General features: G+C 36.3%; 1 protein-coding gene across 2 annotated transcripts in view; it reads left to right on the top strand.

Annotated features, from left to right (window-relative positions):
- PCSK5 (proprotein convertase subtilisin/kexin type 5) overlaps positions 1 to 13,005 on the top strand; it is a 233,322-nt gene that overhangs the window by 116,313 nt on the left and 104,004 nt on the right. For both annotated transcript variants that reach the window (XM_056514814.1, XM_056514815.1), the window contains exons 8-9: positions 1,578 to 1,790; positions 11,283 to 11,383. In XM_056514814.1, the coding sequence (XP_056370789.1) occupies positions 1,578 to 1,790; positions 11,283 to 11,383 (314 nt within the window). The remainder of the gene's footprint in view (positions 1 to 1,577; positions 1,791 to 11,282; positions 11,384 to 13,005) is intronic.

Genomic DNA, 13,005 nt, shown 5'->3' with positions numbered 1-13,005 from the left:
TTAGCCATATGTAATGACATAATACTGCTTTCAAGACCTGTGTGTGAAGAAGAAATGTGGAGAGGGAGACCTGTAACACGTAATAAGGGTTGTCTTAAAAAAACAAACAAAAAATTTTAAAAACCAAACAAACCCAAAAAGACCAAACAAACCAAAAAACTCCACTACACCAGATATGTTGCTGATCAGATATTTTGCATCTTTCTGTTGGTGCATTAGCTAAGATAAGAAAAGGAAGTGAAAAAACTGATCCCATTTGGAGAATATGGATTTCATAGTGCATTGAACTTCGCACCTCGGGATTTTTCTCTCTGCTTGAAATTTTTCTGAATGAAAATTTGCATTTTAGAGACCTAACTTTATGTAGACACTAGTCAGGAGAATTTGCTAGTTAACTTACTTTGTTGGAAAGTCTACCAGGTAGTATACCTTTATTAAACTCACAAATTATCTCCATGATAATTGAGAAGTCATAGTAGACTGGTAAAGGCCCAGATGACTGGGAAAGGAGAAATGTACCCATCCTCAAAAAGAGAGGAAAGTAGGAACCTGGGAACCACCAACTGGTCAGCATCACGTCTCTGCCTGGGAAGATCATGGGGCAGATCCTCCTAGAAGCTCTGCTAAGGCACATGGAGGACAGGGACATGATTTGGGATAGCCAGCACACCCTCACCAAGAACAAGACCAACCTAGTGGGCTTCTGTGGTGGAGCGACAGGGAAGGGCTACAGATGTCATTTACCTGGAGTTCTGTAAAGCCCTTGACAATCCCCCACAACATCCTTCTCTCTAAACTGCAGAGATGGATTTGGTAAATGGACTCTTGGATAAGAAAGTGGTTGGGCACTCACATCCAGAGGATGAAGGCTCAGAGTCCAAAGGGCATCAGTCACAAGTGTCCCTCAGGAGTCCACCCTGGTATTGTTATCCAGTGTTATTTGCTGTCTTCATTAATGACATAGAGGAAGGGATTGAGTGCATCCTCAGCAAATTTGCAGATGACACCAAGCTGAGGGGTGCAGTTGATACTCTTGAAAGGTGGAATGCCATCCAGAGGTAGCTGGACAAGCTCAATAAATGGGCCAATGGGAACCTTAGGACGTTTAATAGACCAGATACAAGGTGGTGCACCTACATCAGGGCAATCCCCAATATCAACACAAGCTGTGGGATGGACATAAAAAGCAGTTTTGCTAAGAAGGACTCAAGAAGGACTTGGAGATGCTGGTGAATGAGAGGCCATGTATTCTTGCAACCCAGAAAGCCAATCCAGTATGATATTTTACTCTTTCATCTGAGTTTTCAGCGTGACTTTTTTGTTACATCTATATAACATAGATGCAGACCAACAAAAACTGTATAAAAGTTGTTTCTAAAGCTGTGTTAATACCATTCATTTTCTCAATTTTTCTAATGTCTAATTCTGAAATCTGCTAAATTCTTCTCAGGGTAGTTGCTATTTTATTTTCTTCTCCTCATGAGATGTTTTTTTTTTTGGGAAAAGACCTGGCTATTATGCAGTTGAGGGAGAAAAGAAGAATTATTAATCAAATCTTTTGTACTGTTTCCAAACAGGGACGAAGAGGCTTAGGTTCAGTCTTTGTTTGGGCATCTGGAAATGGTGGAAGAAGTCGAGACCACTGCTCCTGTGATGGCTACACCAATAGCATCTACACTATCTCCATAAGCAGCACAGCTGAAAGTGGGAAAAAGCCATGGTATCTGGAAGAATGTGCATCCACACTAGCTACAACATACAGCAGTGGAGAATCCTATGACAGGAAAATAGTATGGGCTTTAATTGTTTTTTCATGTATATGTGTTTGTATTTTGCACAGTGACTTTGGGGGATGGAGAGAAAGAGAAATCATTTATAATAATATTTTCCGTTTGTTTTAAATCCAGTAATCAATAGTTTACACATTTTACACTCGTATTAGCAGTTTACCTAGATACCTCTCTATTTTCTTAGATTTGTTTTGACCCAGCATCATTCCTCTTTTACATTCAATGCCAGTCAGTTATTACTCATATTGCTGCCTATTCTGGAAATGTATTGTAAGGAAAATTAGATTCAGTGCTCATCTTTTCTTTATTGTTCCTCTTCTCATTCCTAAGCAGCCAGTGTCTGTTTTCCCTAATGTTCTCGTCTTTGCTGGAAAATGACAAATAGTTTTAATTCTCTTTGATAGTTTGTTGGTATCATTGGTATTTTTACATTGTATGTGCCTTTGCAATATGAAAGCATTCAGGATACTTTCCAGTATTCAACATTCTACTCCTTTTAACCTTTTAAACCTTTGTACTCAGGTTGATGAGGTTTGCTAATATTGTCCTCTTCCCTGCTTATTTATTCTAGTGTTTAACTTAGAGAAATTTATTACTTCTGGATCAGAAAACTGAAGGATTTGGAGGGGTTTTTTCCTTCCATATGTTTTCTTAAGGACCCATCTAACATTTCTTTCTTTCTGGTCCTTAGCACATTCTTCTCTTGGTGTCAAGAAAGAGTTAAAATATTTGCCTCTTATGATTTTTTTTTAATACTGTGTGCCTTGTCTTTCAGGATTCTGGGATGCTGGCCATCCTTTCTTGGATTCCTCGTTATTTTCAGATGGTCTGATTTTTGTTTTAAACTTACTCTGAGATTCTTTTTCATTCCAATGGTTTTTCTATTCTTTACTTGCTTCTCTTCACCGAAGCCTCCTCTCTCTCTTCCTGAGATGTTTCTTCTTATTCCTGATAAATAATAATAATAATTAAATAAATTACTGTATCTACTAGGGGTCCTCACTTTTGTGATTAAATTCCCTTCACTGCCCTTTAAAAGATGTTCACTAACCTCTTCATGTTTAAGTGAGACTAAGAAGCTGAGCAGATCTGATTGTGGTCCTCTAGCCTGATATTTTATTTAGCCAAGTCTGCAGGACTTCTCTGAGTCTTTTGACAGCAGTTGCTGTCAAGTCAGCAACAATTTCTATAAATACAATCAATATTGCTTTCAAAGTTTCCAGTGACAAAACATCTACCTAAATTTAGTGTAAATGTTTTTAATTATTTACTGTCATTGAAAGATTTATCTTGTTTGCTCTCTGAGTTCCTTTAGCTTCTATTTTCTAAGCATTTGGTGTCACAGATTTTATTGCTTGTATGAAGACCACTCCAGTTGTCTGTCTTCTCTCTGCCCCTGTAGCCCAAACAGTTATTCCCTTTTAATAACAGAAGGTAAGCTTCTTGCATCATTCTGTTGAAGTCATGTTCTCTTGTAGACCCTTTTTCATGTTACAAGCTTTTAGAATCCAAACTAGACATACCAGTCAGGTAGCAGCAGTATTCAGTGACAAAAGCATGGGAAAATGGGTATCTGTGTGTGCCAGGTCAGTTTTCCTCTCTTTATATATTGAACCTGACTGACTTGTTAGCTTCACTATCATGTAATGTATCCGTCACTGTGTGATACCCATCTCACTTTCAGAGCTGCTGCTTCTCTTTTTGAAGATTGGTGGTTCAAGGAAATATATAAGGTTTGGGTTTTCTTATTCCACCATTAACAACTGGCTGGTTTAGTACTCACCTCAGACCAGCCCTCATCACTTTGTCATCTTCCAAGTTTCTCCAACAGTCATGAAAAGGTGCTGGTGTTTTTCTTCATGTCTTTGATAAAGCTTTTGGTCAGGCTTTGGCCAAGAACCAAATTGTAGAGGACCTGATTAGAAGCAAGACTCATTTATTCTGTATGCTATAAGAGTATGTATAAGTTCTTTGCTTCTAATTTTTTATACATGCTTACATTCTTAAATTCATTCATCCTTATAATTATCCAAGTTTAAATCAATGTGTTATGCATCATGTACTTTTTAATCCCTTAAATTTAAAAACGTTCTATTTTAAATGTGCAGTATTACATGCAGTCTTGTAAAATCCTGAGTGTGTTACTCTCAGCCAAAGTTGAGGGCCAGAAAAAAAGTACTACAGTACTTTGGCAAGCTTTCTTATCCAACATCTTATGTTATCCATCACTGAGTATACTAGTAGCTAGTTAATCTATCAGTAACTAGTTTAAATCCTGTATCAGCTCTGTTACACTAAAAAAAAGATATGGCATTAATATACATGGCATTAATACAACAATATTGCTTGCCTTTTTAAAATAATGACACTATGCAGGTTTACTGTCAGTCTTCTGGAACTTGTTCAGTGTTCAAACATTTGCTAAACACAACACAGCAGTTCACTTTCCAACTCTTGTAAAAGTCTTTGGCATTTCCAATCTTTCAGATTTATACTTGTTATTTAAAAGAGAGGTAAATAGGGAGATGATTTATCATGTCTGTAGGCTCTGAAAATTTAATGTAGACTTTTTTTCCAAAAAGAAACATTCAGTTAAATAACTGATTACTATAAACTGTTATCTCTGGACAATTAAAACAGTATTGGTTTAGGGATTCTTTTGCTTCTCATGTATTTGAAAATAAAATATTCTTATCCATTATTTTTTAGGCTTCACCATTTAATCTTGTCTTTCCTTATTGCCTCTCTGCATCTTTTATCTTCCAATGTAATTGAAGAACTGCTTTTCCTTTATATCCTTGCACACGTTTTTAATATTGAGTAAAATATCTCTGTACTTCACTGTCCTTATTTGTACTTTCCTATGTTGCTAATTTAAGCTTTGTGCATTCCTCTGATTTCTTAATAGCTGTAATTTTCTTGATGACTGTCATCCATTCTTTTCAATTAATACAAACTTCCTGCTTTTACAGAATTACTATTTCAGCAAGAGAACATTTCTAATTTCTGACATTTCACTCCCTTATGTCTTGCACTAGGATCAAAAGCATCTGAAGGTGATCTCACCTGTACTGTTAAAAACTTCTCATGGAACACAAGCATATAGTTTACCATAGTATAGTACCCATCACTTCTGGACCTTTGCACTATGCTAACATAGGCAGGTTAATCTCTTATTGTAAGATTTTTGAAAAGTATACCATACAAATGAGATAATAGTTATTATATATAGAATGCACACAAATTATCCCATAATTGGGAAAGAAAGGAAGATATTTTATATAAGCATTATGGAAAAGAATTTAAAATATGCCTCTAAAAATGTTCTTAATTGGAGTCTCCCTTGGAATTCTCACATTGAATATCAGTTCCATGAATTCTATAAGCAGCAATTGTTTTTACTAGTCAGATCCTCCATTCTTTTTAAAGCAATTGAGTTCCATATGCCAGTTCTAGTTTAGTCCTACAGTGTTGTGTCATTTTGCACTGTGAATGGCAAAAGCATAAGCCTGAGGAGTCATAAGTGTTAACCCAGGTCTGTTGACCATTTGTTTACCAGAATGTAATTTATCCTTGACTACTCTTGTGCAAAGCAACATTGCACTTGCATGTGCCATAAGAGTCACTGATCCTAAATGCTTGAAAACTGGACTATAAACATTCCTGCCAAGATTCTTTTTCCTGAACTATGTTATTGATTGACTTTTGAAACACACAACTATTCCATGTTTTACTAATGGTACTTGGTATTTAAAGCCATACAAGGCTGCTCCCCCTACAGATGCTTTCAATGACAAAGCAAAACAGCTTAGTGGAGATAAATAGCTTCTGTTTGTGTTGTGTGCAAACCAGTTGTCCAGATAAGGGATAGCTATGTGCTTCTGTTATGCTACAACCCAGCAAGAAATTCCATGAAATTGTGAAGCCAGCTTTTCAAACTGTTGAGAAGCTGTTGGGAAATCCTTTCACCATACACACCCTCACATGGAGACAGGAATATTGCTGTTACCTGTGAGACTGTCTTGCTTTTAATCTGTTTTAAGAGCATTAATGATTGTATTGGTCCTCTCTTCTCCAGCTTGTCTACCAAAGTTCAGTCCTCATAAAGTCTTGTAAAATATCATTTGCCTTGGAAAGAGGTCTTATTTGAAACAAAAAGTGAACTCAAGACAGAACTGAAAATTTCAAATACTAAGTTAAACTGCTGTGAAGTGCTAGAAAAGTCTAGAAACTATATGTATTTGTTTTCATTGTTGTACCATGCATACCTCACACTTTCGTTTAAACTGATGCTCCTTTTGAGTCAGAGGTTGTCTTCATGTCTTTCCACAAGAAGCTGAGAGCTTGCAGGAAGTTTAAAGGGAAAAATAACAATACAGGGTGAATAGAAAGATTAGTATTAAGTTGTCCAAATTCTGTTATGCATATAAATTTATATGCAGTTGACAAACTATGTAGGGCTCAACTCTGTGCCAGAATTTGAAGAGTAACAATACTTAATCAGAAGATAAGATGATTTTTTTTTGGTTGAAGTGAGACTCCTACATTCAAAATAGGAAACAAAAATACCACAGGAATAAACCAGGAAGAAGTGACCTGGCATAAGATTTACAACCAACATCAATTAACCAATTTTTTTTTTTTTTTTCATGTAATGCAGCACAGATTTCAGTATCATGCCAGATTCTGCAGTGTTGTAGTACAGAAATACCTACCCAAGACTTGGCAACAGTGAATGGGTTACGGTTGTATAATGTCATGTTCCACAGTTCCTTCCTATTTTTTCATGCAATTCTTTAGCTGAATATCTTTCTTTTTTCTTTTCTTCTCTGTTTTGCTGTTCAGTAAGTGCAGAATGTATTTTAATGTAAATGAACAAACAGTAACCAAGTATTAGAAACTCACTTTGTAGACTAAAAATTGTTATAAAAATGATTTTATTTCAATGTGGAGTAATAGAATCACAAACACTTTTATAACTACACAAACCACTTTTTCTTTCTCTTTTCATTACCACACATTTTTTTATAACTGCTTTTTAAAAATATAGGATGTAACATAATTTTAGAAGCTTTTCTAGTCTTGGAGGGGTTTTCTTGTCTTATGCAACGACAGCTTAAAATATTTTAAGCTAACAATTACAGGTATACTCACCTTCTTGGAAGAACTCCTTGCTGTTCAGGAAAGGTACACCAAATGCACTTGACTTTATTCTCTACTGAGTTTTGTTGTGGTGATAAGTAGCCCCTTATGAACCTAGTTCCCATCCTTCAGATATATTAAAATGCTCAAAGGATATAGATATTCCAAAGATGCTGATAGATGTATGGCTTTACATAGAATCTTATGGAAGAGAACTAGAATTACTTTTAGGTGTTTTCCAGTGCAGCTGCAAAGTGCTGGCATAGTTACAGGCATAGAAACTCACACTGAGGGACTGAGACAAATCAACAGTAGGTACAAACTATAAAATTACACTTCTTTACAGATGTTACCTCTCATAATTCAATGAGTAAAGATGTATTGGCTAAGAATATGCAGTTGTCAAGGTATTTTTTCCCATTATTCTCTCTCTTCTTTGCTACTTTGAGTACCATAGGGCAATGCTTAAAAATAGCTTCCCCCCTCTAGACCATGTGGCTAGGATAGGTTAAGTATTTATATGGTTCCTTCAGTTATCAAACACTTCACCAATGCATTTCCTTTGAAATTATTTTTGAATGATTTCGTAAGACACTAAGGTTTTGACATCAGAAAGTTCCTCATAGATACAATTTATAAGCCTATTAAATGACTTATCTCCTACAAATAACCTATCTATCACCTGTTCCACCTGTTTTGTTGTTTTCTGATAAATTGCAATTCGTCTGATGATTTTCTTTCTCTTCCTGTTGATAAACTTCTACTCTAAGCAGAACTTAAAAGTGAAACAGAAAAAAAAAGTCCATCCTATTTTCTGCCAGTTCTTAAAACAAAAAAGCTTGGTCTCCTTCATAAACTTGCTCAAGTTATCAAAATAGGCACAAGATAATCACAGGACACAATGTGGCATCTTCTGTTCTGGGTCCATACAGATGCTTAGGTTGTGTAGAATGTAGAATAGATTTTTGTTAAAATCTTTTCACTTCTTAGGGATACAGATTCACAGAAATCGACATGCCTTGAAGAACTGTAGCAGAAGGTAAAAAGTTATTCAATCAGTTCAGAAAACTCATGAAATATGAAATAAAAAGAAATGCAGAGGCTTGGGAGAAGGTATGTGAGCTTTCTGTCTTCCAAGAGAAATCCCATCTTTTACTTTATGCTTTAATTTCCGAGTTGGTAAAACTATGGAAAGATTGATGCTTCAGCCTTAATAATGACTGTATAACAATGGCATCTCCTTCAGAGTGCAAGTTGCTCAGAGCAAGTTGCTTCTATAAAACTGTCCCAGTGTGTCTAGATCTTTTCCTTTAGTAAATGCCTAGTTTTTCTGAAAACTTTGCACCAATGCTTATGGGGAAGTATTACAGTGCACTGCAGTAATTTTTATAATTTCTGTCTGCCTTTCATTAGTCTGTGACTAATTTCACGTTGATTAAACTAGGCAAGTACCAGAAACATTGTCATTGTCTTCAATCAAACCCAGTTGATTCAACATATTTAGAAATTGTTTTAACTCATGGCCCTAGAAATACTGCACTGACTTTTCTCAGATCAGCATTTTCACAGATCAGCAGTTTTGTTATAATCAATGAAAGATTTTTAAATTTCTCCTTCTCCCTACCCTAACAATCAGAATGATTGCTAATATACACTAATGGCAGCTTCATGGTGCTATCAAACACCACATGCTTTTATTGTGATTGATGATGTTTTTATATTGCTCAGGAATTTGGGCATCATTTTTCTTCTTGAAATTTGCTCACCTCTTGGTGATCACTCTCTTATCTTGGGGTAAATGCAACAGTTCTCTGACAGTGAATCCATAGTGCTAAAAAACATGCCTCAGATCTTGGAGATAATCTATACCTAAAGCTCCTGTCAGTAACTTTCTTTTGAATTAGCTTAAATGGGATTTATACATACAAAGCCTTCCCAACACATTTGCTTGCTGAAAGCAAGATAAGAGTCTTTAGTTCAAATTGCTGGCACAGTATCCACTTAGAGCAAGAGGGACAATATTGCCAATTAAAGAAACATCATGGCTTACTGTGCTTGATGTCTGTAGCGACAGGACAGTACAACCACTCTGGAAGGATGCTCTTCCAGAGGATGAGAAACAAGGATAGCACACTTCTAGTGTGTGTTTTACTGTGTTGGAAAGAGGCTGTCCCTTAGGGAAAAGCTGCTATGACAGCACTTTTTTCTGCCTGAACTCCTGGATGCTCTGCTACCTTTAGTGCTCCAAGGAAAGCACCTGCTGCACCATTTTTATGCAGGGCATAAAGTACCGGGATATGAAATACATATTTTATCCTTCTCTTTTTCCTGGCCTTCCTTCTGGTCCTTGCCACAGCACAGACCAGTATTTTCCAAATGGGATATCTGTATCTTATACGTCTCTGGGTGCAAGTCATCATCTAGTACTTGGACGTCATAATTCCACCTGGGAAATAACTATTGAATTTGCACATAGAGGCAATGCAGTTCCTGCTGCAGTTTCGTCTTTTTATATTGTCACAGCATTTAGGCAATTTCCATGCCCAAAGTTTTTCCTGACACTGGTAATTTTCATCATCTAAATGAGGAGACAGTCAGTCTCCTCAAGAGAGGACAAGAGAGAAGGAAATTACATGAACATTTTATTTATGGGTTATCAACTTCTAGCCAATGGCATATAGAAGAAATTATTTTAAAAGGTGTGCATCAATGAATAATATTAAATAATAGGGGGCAAAAAGTTCTTTTAGACTTCATTAATTAAGAAGCCCAGCCTCTAGTAAGTTGATTCATTTAAGGATCTGGCAATATAAATGCTTTCAGATGTCTTTTTCAATTTTCAGAAGCTTCCATATTGTTTCACTTGCTCCCTTCTTGTTTTCAACATTTTCTTGGTGCTGTTAGCTCCTTTTCTGTTAGAAATCTTCTGTGTTAGCTTGCATATGCCTACATGTGAGAGTTTCCATTAGCCTTATACAAATCATGTAATATACTGAATATGGCTGAGTGGAACCTATACCTCCTGCTTACATTTGCTTATATTCTGCCCAGATGGGATGCAGCTGGTTTTCAGATCACATTTCATGTGTCTTGAGGTTTCAAAGTTAGTCAGTCAGGCATTTTTTTACATGTCCTGCACTTTCTTGTGATTTTTTGATCCTCTGATCCTCCTTCTCCCATCTTTGTGCAGGTCTGTGTTGGAAATAAAGTATAATACCAGTGAATTAGAACACAGTAATTCCATGTGCTTAGATAAAGTGTTATGTAAACAACTTCTTCTCTGCCCCTCAGGCAGATATTTTATATCTTGCAATGGCTGAAATTCTCAGAATAAGTTTTGACATGGCATGTCATTCGTCTTCATCAAGGCTTCCCTGCTGTAGACTGCTGTCTTCAAACAACTGTTCTCCAGACTCAAGCATTGGTTTTGCTTGAATTTCTGTTAGGTAATAGTGACATCCTACCTCTGCTGCCTTGCTCCTGTAAAGAACCACTTCTTCAGAAAGACAAGCACAGAGCAGAATCACTTTAGATCACCTAAAAGAAACAAGTTTTAGAATAAACACATTTTTGTGATTTACATTCTTACTGAAAGCATCTGTCTAAAATTCATTATTGGATAGAAATGTCCTAACACTATGTAGAAGGCTGTGTGTCTAGTTGGTATTGCACATTACAGTTTATACATTCACTTAGATTATGTACAAAAATATGGAGGCAAATTTATACATAAGACCTAACAATTTAAAACTGAAAACATCTAATTGGCTGGTGATGGCTGGATCTAATTCGTGATCACATCAGGGTTTTCCTGTTAATTACTGCTTAATTTCATGTGATTTATTGCATAAGGAGTGGATGAAAGATTTAACAGGGTGCTTAGCATGAGCCAAACTGTATTCTCTTGTGTCACATTCCTCCAGTGTGCCTTCAGGCAACCTAATCAAACCCTCCATGCCTCTGTATGGTCTCTGAAACGTGCATAAGCAGTCTGTACATAAGATGTAGTTCCTTCCTGTTTGTAAAGCACTTTGAGATTCCTGAAGGGAAGGCTCTCTGTAAATCCTAATAGAAGGGCAGAACTGCAGTTGTGCAGTTGGGCAGTTTCAAACCCCTCTGCATGGTTTTCTGGTTTAGAAGTGTCTTTGTTGATCATGCTTGGAGCAATATAGAGAACACTGTCTAAATTCTTGAGTGATTTAAGTTCAGAACATCTAATATCATGTATCTTCTTTTCCTTGCAATTAAAGAAGAAAATACCCTCCACATACGTGTGACTCATTCAAGTAAATGAAACATGCTCTGATTTCTGAAGTTGTATTCTGATTTAACACATTCAATTTCTTGCAGATCACTACGGACCTGAGGCAGCGTTGCACAGATAGCCATACTGGAACCTCAGCCTCTGCACCTATGGCTGCAGGCATCATTGCCCTGGCACTGGAAGCAAAGTAAGATCTGAGATATATTCTGAAATAAAAATTAAGCATGCAAGAAGATATTTCTCATTCATCCAGCACCCTTATGCAGACATCACATATGGCTTTGGAACCTTTCTTATTATAATACACAGTAACCTTCTAAAGGCAGGAAAGATCTCCATGCTTACTTCATGTGAAGGAAAGCTGACTCTTTGGAGATGCATGAAACAATGTTGAGCATAGGTGGTTTCCACTAAATGGTGTATAGCATCCTGACAATGTCTGACAGTTCACTCAGAAGTCTGCCTAGATCTGCTGTGCCCTCCAGGGTCTGTAGGTCATCTCCTTCATTCACCAGGCTCCTCTTAGCAATGTCTGTCCTTGAACACTGAAAGAGATTTTGGGAAGTGTTAGGTTAACCTGAGCATAAGTTAATGTGGTATGAAAAATAAAATCTCAACATCTGCATGCTGACACAAGTCTATTTTTAACATGGGTCAAGTTCCTCAACTCTAAAAACCATGGTGTAGCTCCATAGTCCTTGTACCTTTAGCTCAAAAAAATTCCTGTCTTACAAGAGTTTTCTCAACTGCATGATTTTCTTCTTTATGCCTAATATGTATCTCTACTGTGCTTCAAGGAGCAGCAGAAATGTTGGAGATGTTCAGGTAGATCTGTATTTCAGAACCTTTTGCATTACTTTGTACTCTGTTGCATAATACCTGCAGGTTTAAGATGAAATGCTTCATCCCAAATCCTAATCAATGTTTTTAAGTTCTAGGAGATTGATTCTATTAAATCCTGAAGAAAACTCATTCCCTGTTGTGTCAGCCATTTTCTTTGAAGGAAGCACGAAATTTGCACACAACAGTAGTTTCAAACTGCATTAGTTAATAACACTAAAATTATGTTTCCATCTTTCATGTTGGCTTTTTTTGAAGACACCTTGACCCAATATTCGACACAGAATACTTTTGGCAGTTGAGTTATAAACATAAGAATAAGAGTTTGTAATTGAAGACCTGACATAATCTTAAGTAGTGCAGCACTTGAGTCATATAATTGTGTTTTATTGATGCAGTTATCAGAAACAAAGGTATTTTTAAAAGTCAATGTAGTGTTATTGTGAGGTCTTTTAAACTTTTAAATCTCCTCTTAACCTCAGTTTTAAAACCCTTAAGTTCACTCCAAACAATTTGCAAATGCAGATAAGACTCTATGTGTGTACATTTCAACTTGGTCGGTTAATGAACTGAAATTGGTAATTGATTATTTTTGTTTTATTGTAGTTGAAAGTTTCAGAAAAGTTATATCTTACAAGGCCTAGAATAAAGCTATTTCTGATTGTGACATCTTAAAACACACTGAGAAGCTTACCCTTTTTTCTCTGTGACCTTTGGTGACTCTACCAGTGGGAAATTAATGCATATGGACTGGCAATTTTTTTCAAAACTAATAGTTGCTATAATAAACATAAAGACAAGACTGTGTTAAAGCTTTTATATGTGGTGATGGAGACAAAATGTACTAGTGACTAAGTATCCTAGCAAATAACTCCTTTTTATTTGTAGTGCTAAAAAGAGTTTCAGGGTGAAAATGTGTTGATTTTGCCTCCTTTTAGATTCTGTTCCATTTCATTAAATGGAAGGAAG

This window comes from Oenanthe melanoleuca, chromosome Z (assembly GCF_029582105.1).
Source record: "Oenanthe melanoleuca isolate GR-GAL-2019-014 chromosome Z, OMel1.0, whole genome shotgun sequence".
In the NCBI taxonomy this organism is placed as follows: domain Eukaryota; kingdom Metazoa; phylum Chordata; class Aves; order Passeriformes; family Muscicapidae; genus Oenanthe; species Oenanthe melanoleuca.
Note: the sequence above shows the minus strand (reverse complement) of the source record. Positions and strands in the feature narration are given on the sequence as shown.